Source organism: Trachemys scripta, chromosome 6 (genome assembly GCF_013100865.1).
Source record: "Trachemys scripta elegans isolate TJP31775 chromosome 6, CAS_Tse_1.0, whole genome shotgun sequence".
Lineage (NCBI taxonomy): Eukaryota > Metazoa > Chordata > Testudines > Emydidae > Trachemys > Trachemys scripta.
Window position 1 is genome coordinate 102,025,718 of NC_048303.1, and position 14,487 is coordinate 102,040,204.

General features: G+C 41.6%; 1 protein-coding gene across 5 annotated transcripts in view; it reads right to left on the reverse strand.

Moving 5' to 3' along the window:
* CCDC171 (coiled-coil domain containing 171) overlaps positions 1 to 14,487 on the reverse strand; it is a 260,589-nt gene that overhangs the window by 227,237 nt on the left and 18,865 nt on the right. For all 5 annotated transcript variants that reach the window (XM_034774120.1, XM_034774118.1, XM_034774119.1 and 2 more), the window contains 2 exons: positions 14,051 to 14,225; positions 7,657 to 7,847 (listed from right to left, as the gene is read on the reverse strand). In XM_034774120.1, coding sequence (XP_034630011.1) covers positions 7,657 to 7,847; positions 14,051 to 14,225 — 366 coding nt within the window. The remainder of the gene's footprint in view (positions 1 to 7,656; positions 7,848 to 14,050; positions 14,226 to 14,487) is intronic.

Consider the following 14,487-nt stretch of genomic DNA (forward strand, 5'->3'; position numbering starts at 1 on the left):
ATGGCCTTTTAAGGCAGCAACGAGTAGATCATACTGAGCAAATATACTGCCTGGTACAGCTAGAAAAATTGTAAAAGGTCTGTCTACTCTGGGATATTCATTTATATATTTAATAAAGAATAAGATAAGAGTTTATCTGAAATTTGAAATAATTTCCTATGTGAACAGTATGTGGTATGTTTCCAAATCCCAGCTGGTGAGATTGGAAAGGAAAAAAAAATATTTCTACTGGAAACTGATTCAACTGATTTTATAAATATTGTCTCCACAGGTTGTAAATAATTCAGGTTTCTGGAGATTTTGAGTAGGAATAGTTTTCTGTTTAGAAACTGATTGAACTATTTTACAAAACAGTCTAGGTGAACTATAAATAATTAAAGTTTATAGTACTATAAATTAACCAAGCTGTCATTGTTTAAATTTCCGCGTATGGTGAATGCACTACCAAACTAAACCACCACTGGGATCATTATTAATCTAGCTGCAGACACTCAGCAGTTCTATGGTTTTAGTGTGTTCTATCGCTGTAACTCTACAGATGATAAAAAAAGACCATCCAAATAATGAGCCCCCAATATCTCTAGCATACTTAAGCAGGAGCTCCCAAAAGTGCCAGAAAGAATAGCTGTGGTTTGGAGGGCATCTCTAAGCTTTTCCATAACTAGTATCAGAAGCAAATCATAAATCCAGTGATTTAAATAGAGGAACTTTTGGAGACAATTTGTCAAAATGGTTTTCTATGCAGAAAACAGCATGACTGCAACAAACACTCCTGTCCATTTATTCCGATTCAACACCAACAGAAGAGACACTTAGTAAAAAAACAAACAAAAATTTACCAGAGAGACATGCATTTGGTGTTCAAATTCTGCTACTACGGCTATGTCATGTACACTTATAGCTAGAAATTACTAATTATTGGGCATCTCCAAAGTGGGGAGGGGGAAAGAGAGAGAGAACTATTCACACAAGTGTTTATCAGAAAGTGAAGTCTGACAAGACCTTACCCATGTGCAATGCTTAAGGAAACACAAGCCCTTTGTTAAAAAAGTTTAAAATGGATTTCCTGAAACCAGTTCCAACTGAGTGTTTTAGAAACCTCAGTAAAAAAAATTGAACCACAAGAATGTAACAGAACTACAATAATTTTATCATGATCTAAAAGATTGAGATCCACCAAATGTAGTGAGACTAAAATTAGTTTAGTCTCTCTTTCAGTTAGGTTATTCATAGGCAGCATGCCATGGTTTCATTAGTGTCCCCTGGAAAGATGACCATTAGTGTAAAATGCATGTGAAAATATATGGGCAATTGGGACAAGGTATTATGGCACTGCTAAAAATAATCCAAACACTACACTAGAGAAAGTTTGAGCTAAAATCCTATTTTCTACTCTTGTGACACTGAAGTTAGCAACTACATGTTTATCAGTATGTTGGGAGATGCTTTTTGGAACAAGTGATAATTATGAGAAATGGAGGAAAACTGAACTCTGAACTTGTCCTGGGTCTACATTAGCTGTGCATAAACTAATAGATATAGTATTTTCTTCACTATGGGGAAGATATATAGTGATATTGCTCCCTTTGAACAAACATCCCTTATATTCACAATATAATACAGAGAACACTAAGGAGGAGAGAAGTTTGATGGGAAGTTCAATTACAATGTTATTTTAAGAATATTCTATCACGCAAGAGCCATAAGTATAGTTGACTTTTTTATTCACACATTATGGACTTTATCCTGAAGGTTACTGAGCTATCCTGCAAGTTCCCATTGAGGTTAGTGGGAGTTCAGGGCTCTCAGTAGCTCACAGGAGGGCTCCACACCTTGCAGAATCAACTCCTAAATGAGCAACGGTATCATGTATACTCAAAAGGTACAAGGATAATTTAACTACATAAGAGGTGCAGGCATGCTTACACAAAAAACCCTATAGTACTCACTGGGAAAGTATTTTCTAGGTTAACCACAAGGTGATGCTATTGCACTTATTACTGAATTTATGCTTCTTAGTTGTAAACCAGCTGGCTTTCCAAGCACACTAGGGAGAGCCACACTGCAGTATGTTAGAAAGCAGATTATTCTCCCTGTGTCTCCTAGAGACACACTTCAATAGTTTAAGCGGGATTCATTTCTGTATCCTGTTATGGACATTAACTCCAAGCCTGTCTTCAAGAGTTTATGCAGTACATTGTTCCTCTAGCTTTCAATATACAGATTAAGGCCCACATTTTTAAAAGGAACCTCAACTTGTCCTTCAATTTCACACCCAATTATAACTGTGAGTACAAAACTAGAGGTCAGTATTTTAAATGTAGCTACAAGTGCTCAATGTCAGAGAGACTGGCACACTTTTGCAGTCAACTTCCATGATTGTGTCTGCTTGCTGATTTTTTACTCCTTGTCAGATCTGGCTTATCAAACAAAACAGAATTTAAAACTAAACCTCAGATAATTAATATCAACTAGTGACTGAGACAGTCAGAATATATTTAATAAAATCCATATTTACATGGTATCTTAGGAAGAATAGAAAGCCCATGAGGGAAAATGCAGATTCAAATCAAAGTAGTGAAGTAATATGGGGAGAATACAGCCACCCTGTTAGGAAAGGCGCCTGCTGGTGCTACTGGGTAAAGACACTGAAGCTCAGGACTATTCTAGGAATGTGGAGCTATCATCTTTACTCCAGCTGATCAGCAACCCTACCTCCTTGACCTCTGCACATTCAATATGGGGGACCCCTCCCAACCAGCCCCATATTTTTATTCCACCATATCCCTTTCAACTTTAAACTAATCGGATTATAGATGTAATGTTCAGAGTTCCTCTCCTCCAATTCCATCATAGACCTTCTCCAATCAGATTCCTGCCACTTGCACTTGACTGTAACTGGTCTTACCATAGTCTCTGATGACCTCTTTTCCTATACAAAGCTCAGAACCAGTACTCCATCCTCATCCTTCTTGACCTGTCAACCCCTCTGGCACAGTCAACCATACTTCTCTTGAAATCTTGTCCTGCCTTTGCTTCCATAACTCTGACCTGTCCTGGTTCTCTTTCACCTCTCTAATTATTCCTTCTGCATATCCTGTGGAGGTTCCTCCTCATCTGCCTCGATCTTTCTGTGGAGGAGAGTCCACAGAGCTCTATCCTTGGTCTCTTTATCTTCTCCCTCTACAATTTAGGGTAATCTCAACCACAAATTCAACTACCATCTCCATGCCGATGACTTACGGATCGACCTCTCTACTCCAGACCTGTTTCCTTTCTGTCCCAGCCCGTCTCTCTCTCTGACATCAAGTCATTGATATCTAGCCATGAGTAAAGCTCAACATCACTAAAACAAAGCTCCTAATCACCTTAATCCCTATTACTTTCTTTCTCAATCACTGTGGACAACACCACAATCCTGCCAGCCATTCATGCCCATAACCTGGGCATCTTCTTTTTAAAACTCTTCCTTAAAACTCTCCTTTGCCATGATGCCACAAAAAACATAACAGTTGGGCCACTGATGCACCAATACACCAGTGTATGTATTGCCTCTATGCTGACAAATATGATTTCATTGTCTCCTTGTACTCACCAATTTGTCCGTCGTCAAATGTTGTCTCTTATCTTATCTTTAGCTTGTAAGCTCTTTGGGGGCATGGACCATGTTGTTCTGTGTTTGTACAGCACCTAGCCCAACTGGGTCTTATCACAGGGTCCACTCACCAGGGCAGCACTTCCTGGTGGCTGTCACAGGGATTAGCTCTGCCAGCCAGTGCACCCTCTCCTGGTAGTGCCTCTTCCATCATCATCTACACCTGCAGATCTGCCTCAAGCCAAGTACTGCAGCATCCTCTTCATGACTCAGTCCTCAGGCCAATCATAATCTGTATTTTCCCCTTCCAGGTTTCAGTCAATTATTCTAGCCACTTCCCACATGGCTAATGGGGGGGACCCAGGCCCACCCACTACTCCAGGTCCTAACGCAGAGAGCCTGTAGATATCAGCCTCCTGCTGAGTCTCCTTAACTTCCTTCAATGCTGCTTCAATTCCCTAGGCCGCTTTCCCACAGCAGCAGGACCTCCTTCACCCTTTCCTCAGGACTTTCAAGCTAGCAAGTCCCAGCAGCCAGCCAGGTCCCCGGGTCCCTGCCAGCAACTGCTCTGTCCAAGGTGTTATCCTTGCTGCAGCTTGCTAAGAACACAGTCCTCGCTCCTTGGACTCCCAGCTGCAACTAACCCTTGCTCTACCCTGCAGCTCCTTTTGTACTAGCCCACTGGGCCCTGATTGGCTGCTCTGTACAGCCTCTCTCCTATTGGCTGCTTCCTGCACAGCCTCTCTAGGCTGCTTGGAGGACTTACTTCCACTGCTCTTTTATGGGACAGAGTGTGGAAGGCTCATGAGGCCTCTATTAACCCCTTCTATTCTTGTATGGGGTAAACGAACACCCCATCACAGGTCCTGATCCATGACTAGTGTCCATGTTCCTACTGCTATTATTATTACTACTATTACTACTACTACTAAGGGGCTATCCATAAATTACATAACACGTTAAAGGGTCGGTGGGTCCTTAATTGTGCATGTTCAGTATTAGAAAGTTTTACAAGGGACAGCTGTGTGGGTCCTGAAAATCCCCAAAAATGTGTTATGTAACTTATGGACAGCCTCTAATAATACAGGACCTTCAGAAGTAGAAAAAAAGAAATGAATGCTACCCAGGAAAGACACATATACACTGCACGCAGCACCAGAACCACAGCACCACCTTGATTTTTGCTCATCATTTCACCAGCACAGCACCATTTCTAGGTCCTACCTTCAAACAGAAAGAAAAGGTAGTTCTGGGAATCAAATACAGGAAGTGATTCTCCCTGCTCCATCCCCTATACATTGCTCCTGAAGTCACAGCAAAAGTCTTACCCAGGATCTAAATTTAAACCATTTAGTTAAAAGAGTTTGGGGTTTCTTAGGTAAATTAAAACAAACAAACAAACAAACACCACCTCACATATACTTCCGGACTTATTTACAAAGAGTGGTATGGGTCAATAACCATGTTCTAAAGTTACACAGAAGAAGATTCAGCATTTTTAATAAAGTTAGAGAAGTAGAGTAAATAAAGTTTCATTATGGGGCATTTCATCCAGTACTTGTCTAATGTAACTACTCAGACTGGCTTTGTAGTCCTCCTACTTGTTGAATCAGAACAATTCTTAATACATCTTCTGATACAAATAGGGACATAGTAATTGTTCCATCGGGACACTGCAGACATTTGTTAAATGCATAATATAATGTGTAACTAAATATCACTGTTATCATAACTAAAGCCTCAAAAATAGGGGTCTGAATGTTTGGGGACCCAGTGATTTAGTGATATGACTGAACTTTTCACCTCTAGCTTAACTGATCTGAATTCAGCTCAGGTGAATAGTAACCAAGATTTATCTGATGGCTCTTCAGTGACCTATGCAAAATAATTGTAATGGTCAGAGACAATGTCCACTTCAGAGTCAATTACACAACCGGCATGCTTGTTGACAATCTCAGAAGAATGGCCTGGGTTCAAATGGAGATGAAAAATTAATTGCCTTCTCTTTAAAGGGGAAGACCCACTGTACTGGACTTTCTCCTGAACAGAAGAAAGGGACATTGATTTTAAGAAAGGTACTGCTGCCCATTCTTACCTACTCTGTGGATAAATGGTGGCCTTCAATCTCCAGGGATCAAATAGGCCACCACCTTTCAAAATTACTATATTCACAAGATTTTTAAAATTAACTAACGCATTGACAGCTATTAAATGATCTCCTTATTAATAAAATAAATTAAGTGATGGTATTATGCTTGGCTTATACTATGTACATAATAGGCATTTTTTTAGTTAGTGCTTTACTATAAATAAAATACCTGCAACATAAACTGGAACTCTCTTCTTTCTGTTTCACACTGCTCTAACTGAAACCTGAACTCCTTTAATGCTGTCTCTCTGATTTGCAATTCCATCATATTCCTCTGCTCCTTGTGATGCTCCAGAGTCTCCTTGACGTAGATAGTCTTGTTTTATTATTAAATCTCATAAAAAGTTTTAAAAATCCTATTTAAAAGTGTTACATATAATATCAAATCTACTGTGCCTCAAAGAACCTTGCTGTCTAGCCTTACAGACATATAGACCTTGGCTGAAAGTGTTTTTAAAAATTCACTTCCATGACTAGTGTCTTACTAGTAGGCTTACATGGATTGGAATTTAGCATCTGGGCTACCCAAGACCAAGAATGCTTCATGTTACTTCTCAGAGCCCCCTACTGCTAGCTCAAGAATGGAGTTGATTGGATTGGAAGAAAGCATGTCCAGCTGTTCTCAGCTAAATGTGAAATCTTAAAGGGAGAAATAAAAGAGGAAAATGGGAATATCCAAGATTCTCCCCTCTTGTCTAAATACATGAAGATGGGCTTTAAAGGAGTGATCAGCTCTTTTTCTCTCTGGCTATGTCATGTTTGTTGACAGTCACTTCTTCACTTCACAAGAACCCCTGTGGCTCCATTCCTTAAAAGCATAAAGAACATTTATGTATTCAAATATAAATAACAACATTTGAGGGGAAAGGATCTAATATGTCTGTAAGTCAGTTTTATGTAATTTGGGACCACAAACACTAAAATGCCTTAATTATCAAGCATGCCGACCTTTGAACTGGGAGATATGATTTAGCTGAGCTGCCACCCGTGTTACCCCAGCTACACTGCTATTTTTAGTGCACTAGCTTCAGAAGACCTAATGCTGGTATATCTACACAAGCTGGGACTCACAGCTTCAGTTCAAATGCAGATGCACCCTGTTGCACAGTTATTGCAAGATGTCACCACAGGGCACAATAAAGTTGTTTGGGTGCCTTAATTGTGTATTTTCATACCTTAATCTGTTTGGATATCTCTTAAGCATAACCTTAACTTTTAATTTCCAGGGTTTGTACTGAATGGGTATGGAATAATTACATCCTTGTTAAGTTTTTTTTACCCTTACATTGCTTATACATACTCTTAATCTTAACTCCATTTTAACATTTTTTGTTGTTGTTTTGGAATACAAATTAATGCAAAGACTTATTTGAACAGCAGCATGCAACTGCAATATAAGAAGAAGCCTGACAATCTGTCTTGATGTATTAGGCGTTTTTGCCAAATGGCAGGACATTTTGACACCAGCAGTTCACCACCACCTGCAGAAATGCTAACGTAGACAAGGCACTGAAAGGCATCAGTATCTTAACCACTGTGTCATCCTGCTCTGAGTGTTTAGATCACCAGCAACTAACTCGAGCCCTATCTACACTAGTATTTCCACTGTAGCCACCAGTGAAGCTTCTCACCATTTCATACAGGCCATATACAAAATTCATTTTTTTAAAAAGTAAGTAACTTTGGAGACTTTTTTTATATAAGAATCAGCGACTCAGGAGTTGTATATTGCTACAGTATAACCCTCAAAAGGAAGAAAGATTGTACTTTTGTAAGCCTATGCTGAAATATTTCACATTCTATGGAACATTGTCTGAATTTTTTCTTTTGTTCAGAAAAAAAATTTTTCATGCACAGATAAAAGTCCAGACATTACGTCACTCCGTTCATTACTTGTATTTAAATATTATACCTGTATAATGTTTTCCAGTTCAGTCCTCTCCTTCAGAAGTAACTCATATTCACTATTACAGGTCTTAAGGATGTTATCTTTCTCCTCTAAGTCATTTGTAAGTCTTTGCTGCTGTTCCTTCCAATTCTGCTGAGAAATATGAAACACTTTCTCGGTCTCAGCCAATTTCTGTTGAAGCTCTGCATTCATGGCTATTATTTAAAAGAGAAACATCATCTGCTAAGTTATTTTTTTTTTAAAGAAGGTAAAACCAGTGTTAGCTCTCCTATGTATTCCGATTCTTTAAGCATAGAACAGAAAAAGGGTTAGAATAGTAATGATTCTGGAGCTGTAGATTACTTTTGATCTATACTGTAGCAATAATATCAATATTTTGCAGTTCTGTAGCATCTTTCATACAGAGATCTCAAAATGCTTTACAGACTTTAATAAATTGAACCTCACAACACCTCTAGGAATAGTTAAGAATTACCTCCATTTGTAAAAAGAGAGACTGAAACATGGAGTGGTTAACTCCATAATAGTTCATTCCCCTTGCCAAGTGATTTCCATGTTTTGTTTTGGGTATCGCTTGTACACAGATATAACGTTTTGTATCTCCTTCGCTATGTCTTTTTACTTGGCTTTCTTTCTTCAGCTTCAACTCCTGTCTTCACCTTAACTTCCTTCAACCCAATTCAATATTGATAGTCTGCTAACAGAATAGAGTATCCTTTGATGAAAGCTCTACTAACTACATCTCCCTTCTAAACTGGTCATCCTAGTATCCATTACATACCATCTAGAAGCTAGGAACTCACCACATCTGCCTTCTGTCACATGTATAACTGTAACACTGCCCCACCCAATACTCTAGCACTCTTCCTTTCAACCATGATTCATACTGCCTTCTCCTGTCTCCAACTACTGTAATTCCCAGCTCTCTAAAGATCACTATGAGCAATAAGGGGAACACATAGTCTCTGTATCCCCAAATCTTAATTAGTTTTTCATTTAGTTCAAAATCCAGTATAAAATTAATCAAAGGATCAATTCCTTTACCTAATCTCAATTCCCTTTTCTAACAATTTTATATACTCTCTGAATACCAGACTTCCTTCTGTCTCTTTCCCTGACCCCTTCACACTGGGTATAATAGATCTCTCTCCCTCACTGCCTTCCCATAATTGTGAACAGACTCTCTATATTTCACTTGATTTTCTTAAAAGCCCATCACAGGACCCAACTCTTCTACCTGACTAACTCTTAGCCCACTTAAAAAAAAAACAATCCTAAATTATTCTGGGTATCTTAGTTGCCCCGTATGCAGTCTCCCCATCCTAACTTAGCCTCTTTAAAAATCCTCTTATTCTGCAGGAAACATTTAGACCCCAGCACTACAACTCCATGCAAGTGATTGGGCCTATTTACACTGACCCAGAGCCTCAGTGACTTCAGTGAAGATTCGCACTGGGGTATACATGTGCAGGAGCTATCGAAGATCCTGAAATATAAGTTAGACTGGACAGAAAAGGAATAAATTTTCTAAAGAAACTCTCTGTTGTTAAAGGAAGCTCAACCTACATCATAGGAAACCCCATGCAGGATAGGATGATATATTATAGAGTCAAGATTGTATGTATTTGTGTTTGTACTCCTGCCCTAAACTAAACTAAAGACGCTGTCAGTATGGTTTGTTGAAACCCATGTTACTATTACTATTTTACGTATATGGCTGTTCAGCTACGAAGTAATGGTTCATTTTTCAGATGTGGATTTCATATTAACCTAACTTTACATTATTTCAGTTTCTCATTTTACTTAATGCACAGTGTGGTACTGAGAGGTAACTGAGCACAACTTTCAGATACAGAGATCTTCACAAGTTCCTCCCTTCCACTATCATTTTCTGCTTTCTTCTAAATTTTAAAAAGTGCAAAAGAAAAGATTTTCTAAAAAAGGTTACAGACAGGATAAACTAAGGGGAAAAGATAATGAATGGCACAAACTAAAGGTTGCCAGAGGAGAAAGGAGAATCCATAGAAAAGACTTAGGGTTGCCAACTTTCTAATCGCACAAAACCAAATACCCTTGCCCCACCCCCTTCCCAGGGGCCTCTTCCCTTCTCCGAGGCCCCTCCCCCTGCTTACTCCATCCCCCCTCCCTCCATCGCTTGCTCCCCACCATCCTCGCTCACTGGCTCATTTTCACGGGGCTGGGGCAGGAGGTTAAGGGATGGGGGGGCTGTGAGGGCTCTGGCTGGGGTGCAGGATGAGGCTCCAGGCTGGGGCCAAGGAGTTCAGAGTATGGAAGGCGGCTCCACGCTGAGGCAGGGGGTAGGCTCTGGGGTAGGACCGGGGATAAGGGGTTTCGAGTACAGGAGGGGAGCTCCGGGCTGGGACCAAGGGCTTTGGAGTGCAGGAGGGAGTTCAGAATTGGGGCAGTGTGTTGGGGTGCAGGAGGGTGTTCAGGGTGTGGGCTCCAGGAGGGAATTTAGATGTGGGACGGGGCTCAGGGCTGGGGCAAGGGATTGAGGTAGGGATGTAGGGTGCGGGCGGCACTTACTTCAGGCGGCTCCTGGAGGCGGCAACATGTCTCTCGGCTCCTAGGTGGAGGTGCAGCCAGGTGGCTCTACGCGCTGCCTCCACCCACAGGTGCCGCCACTGCAGCTCCCACTGGCTCCTGGCCAATGGGAGCTGAAGAGCCGGTGCTCGGGACAAAGGGGCAGCGCATGGAGCCCCCCCTGGCGGGGCCTCCGCCTAGGAGCAAAGGGACATGTCACTGTTTCTGGGGTGCGCCAACCAGATTTTTAATGGCTCGGTCAGCGGTGCTGGCCGGAGCTGCCACAGTCCCTTTTCGACTGGGTGTTCCCATCAAAAACCAGACACTTGGCAACCCTAGGAAGACTGCAAGCTCACAGAGGGGTCCATCTAATAAAGCATTAAACCACTGAGACATTGGCCATTAAAGCAGCAAGCAATCAAGAAAAGACTAGAGAAGGCTCCAATCCCCTGGGGAGAATGAATGTTAAGCCATAAACTGATAGAGAACAGAGAAGAAAAGAGTCAAATCAGGATTATGTTGCATCAGCTAATTAGTTCTTTAAACCTAGAAATAAGTCACAAAACAAGATTTTGACAGCTGGCACTTTAGGTAGATTGTGTCTTACAATGTTCAATGATTAAATAGGAGATGCTGAAAAGCTGATATTTAAAAGAATGCTATGATTAGTAGGTATAGGAAGGAACATAGTGAACTTTTCTATAAATAGGAAACTAACAACTAAGTCTTTAGCTTGCAGTGTTTAATAATGGCTTGCAAGAGAAACCATATTGAATTTGTGCCTCCCCCCCCCCCCCTTCTCCTTACAATGTATATGGCACTCCTGAAAGCCAAAGGATTTTTAATTATTTCAAGGAAGTAGAAAGATCAACTTGGCTGGTATTTCTAAGGTAATTGCCATGTCAAATACAGTGTTCTTTCTTGGAAAACTCAAAAATATGTATTAAGAGCATTCTAGACCCTTAATTGAATGAGTGAGGTTGTTGAATCCTTAACATAGATATATTTTATCCTAACTTTTTAAACTAAAAAGGTGGTGTTTTTTAACAAAAACAAATCACTTCTCTTTTCAGTCCTAAACTTACCAGTTCTCCATTCATCCACTCCGTCTTTCAAAGTATATTAAACCATATAAAAGACAAGTAGAAAAAAGCTTCATTAAAACAAAATCTACACACCATTCTCAATCCTCCTTTACACGTTACAAGTGAACTACCCCCCCCCCTTTTTTTTAAACTTTGCAGGTTACTTGTAATGTAAGGAATGTTGCATGGAAGGAGAATAAAGAATGGGAGAAAAAGAAATTGAAAATGACAGCTGAGAGATAGACAGATGAGCAGAAGAAGCTTAAACTTCTTGCAGAAGTCAGAAGGAAGATTCAAAGAGAGTGGTGTTGTGTGATGCTTTGGGAAATTATGTACATAGGATGTTTGATATTATGAACGCTGTGTGTATCTATATCAAATTACAAACTCCATTTTGATAGTACGGCTAGTCTGTGCTTTCTCTGCTGTTTTTTACCTCCATCTTTGGAGGAAAATTTCAAGGGGTGGTTACACCAGGCTAAAAATGGAGCTAAATCTTGATGATGAGCCATTCAAATAGAGCAGTGGTTCTCAACCAGGGGTCCGGGGCCCTGTGCAGGCCCGCAAGCGGGCTTCAGGGGGTCGGCCAAGCAGGGCCTGCAGGGCTCAGGATGGAAAGCTGAAGCCCCACTGCATGGGTCTGAAGCCCAGGGCCCTGAACCCCATCACTTGAAGCTGAAGCCTGAGCATTGTAACTTCGTGGGGGCCTCCTGTGGCGTGGGGCCCTGGGCAACTGCCCTGTTTGCTACCCCCTAACGCTGGCCTTGGCTTTTGTATGCAGAAAAACAGTTGTTGTGGCAGGTGGAGCGTGGAGTTTTTATAACATGTTGAGGGGGCCTCAGAAAGTAAAAGGTTGAGAATCCCTGAAATAGAGCACTCAGACGAAAAGATGGCTGTGATGGGGCATCTGCCCCACACTGGGCTCTAAGGGGTTAACAGAGCCCTAGGGAGGCTGTGCAGGAGGCAGCCAATCAGAGAAGGGCTGAAAGGAGCACCCAATCAGGGCCAAGCAGGCACATGTAAAAAGGGAGCTGCAGGACAGAGGAAAGCAGTTCTCTGCTGGAAGCTCAAGGAGGAAGGACTGTGTCTTGAGGGCTGAGAGAATTGCCAGCCCCCTGGACAGAGCAGGGACCAGGGCAGTGAGAGACATGTTTGCAGATGGAGGCCTGAGGTAAGGGCAGAGAGGATGCTGGGGCTACAAGGAAGTATTGGCTGCAGTAGCCACTAAGGAAAGTGGCTGAACAGCGGACTGCAGGTCCCCTAGAAAGGGGGGAGCACAGTGTGTGGCACAGCCGGAGGGCTGTGTTGCTGAAGAGGATGCTGTGGCCCTTGGAGATACGTGGGTCCTAGAGCAGGAGTGACAGTGGTGAGGTACTACCAGCAGAGGGTGCACTAACATGCAGAGCTAATTCCCAAGACAGCCAGCAGGAGGTGCCAGAGTGCTGAGTGTACCCTGTTACAATGGCCATTGTCCAGAGCAAACTAGTTTTTCAAGTCTGAACTCCAGGTGGGCTGGTAACTAAGGAATAGATCAATTGCTGGGAGACTATGGTCATCAGATGAAGCTGATCAATGGGTTGGTCACCTGACAAAGGGGACAGGAGGTAATAAAAAAAACTTTCCCATCAGCCATTTCAAAGGGGGGGGGAAGGGGAGAAGGAGATGATGATGCTGACAACAGCTAGTCTAGACTCCATATTCCAGAAGAGAAGCCATGTGCAGGTGGGAAGAGGAGAGAATGTGACCTAATCCCAAAAAACATCTCAAAAGTGGTGAGGAAACTGAGGCAGGGAAATACAAAAAGGCACTTTATTGTTTTTTCTAGCTATGTATATATCCTGTGCTATCTAAAGTAAAGAGTGATTGGTTTTGGAATCTCTTATGATGTCTGTGTGTTGTATGCTTCAACTATTAGGTAAACTGTAACCTATGGTGCCCACAAACTTGGAGCTCTGGGAGTGCCTAAGGTACTGGATGGCCCATGGAGGGGTCAGCACTAGTTCTGAGAGATTAGGGCAGGTGCACTGTGAGGTCCCACTTCTGTGAAGGGGTGACAGCCTGTGCTTAGGAAGTATGCTGTAGGCCACTCTGAGACTACTCTGGAGCCTATTCAGGTTCAGGCAGCTTACCACACACAGGCCTAGCATGGTGGAACTTAGAGAACTCAAGTTGTTGTATTTACTTGGAGGAGCTTTACCAGAATTGTAACTCATTATTAGAGTCGCAGGGAAGAAAGAGAAGCAGTTTTATAAAGTTAGAAATGAGATACATGTAGACCAGAGAAACGACCAGATAAGAAGTGACCAGGCACGCACAAAGGTTTCTACAATAGAAATGGAGAAGAAAGGAAGAACTACAAGATATAGTAACAACCTAGATGTGGGGAGAGAAGGACAAAGGAGTCAAATACCACCAAAGATATGTACCTGGACAACAAGGATGATAGTGGAATTTGACTATGATATAAAGGATAGATCAAGAGAAGAGTTGGTCATGAGTGGGGAATGGAGAGCTGAAGGAGAGGAGAAGGGAGTTTTAGTATGTTTATTTTAATTTGGCAATGGGATATCCAGGATAGTTTCACAAAGGGAGTTGGAGAGGAGACTGGAAATATAAGGTAGAGCTAAAACCAAACCAACCCAAACCAGTGACGACTAAAGAACAAAATTAAGTCACTGCATCCTAGTTGTCTGCTTGACTCATAATACTGAGGCTCTGGACTAACCAATTTAGTCACTGCTGGGTGTTTAAAAGTTTTTGAAACATACCTTGCAGCTGCTGAAATCGATTGCTAGCTTCACATAACTTTTCCTCTGCAGAGTATCTTTCAAGACCAGCATCTTTTCTGGCAATGACAAGTTCATACTCCAGACTTTGTCGAATGGCCTCTCCTTTCTCAACTTCAGATCGCAACCTGGCAATCTGGCTTTCATAGTTGGACAGCTAGAAGAGGAATCCGTTTTAGAAACTATTAATGTATCTATCATTAATTATAAAAACTTATGTATTAACTTTTCAAAGAAACACTAATAAAGAGAGGTGTCAAGTATCAGAAGGGTAGCCGTGTTAGTCTGAATCTGTAAAAAGCAACAGAGGGTCCTGTGGCACCTTTAAGACTAACAGAAGTATTGGGAGCATAAGCTTTCGTGGGTAAGAACCTCACTTCTTCCTTGCATCTGAAGAAGTGAGGTTCTTACCCACGAAA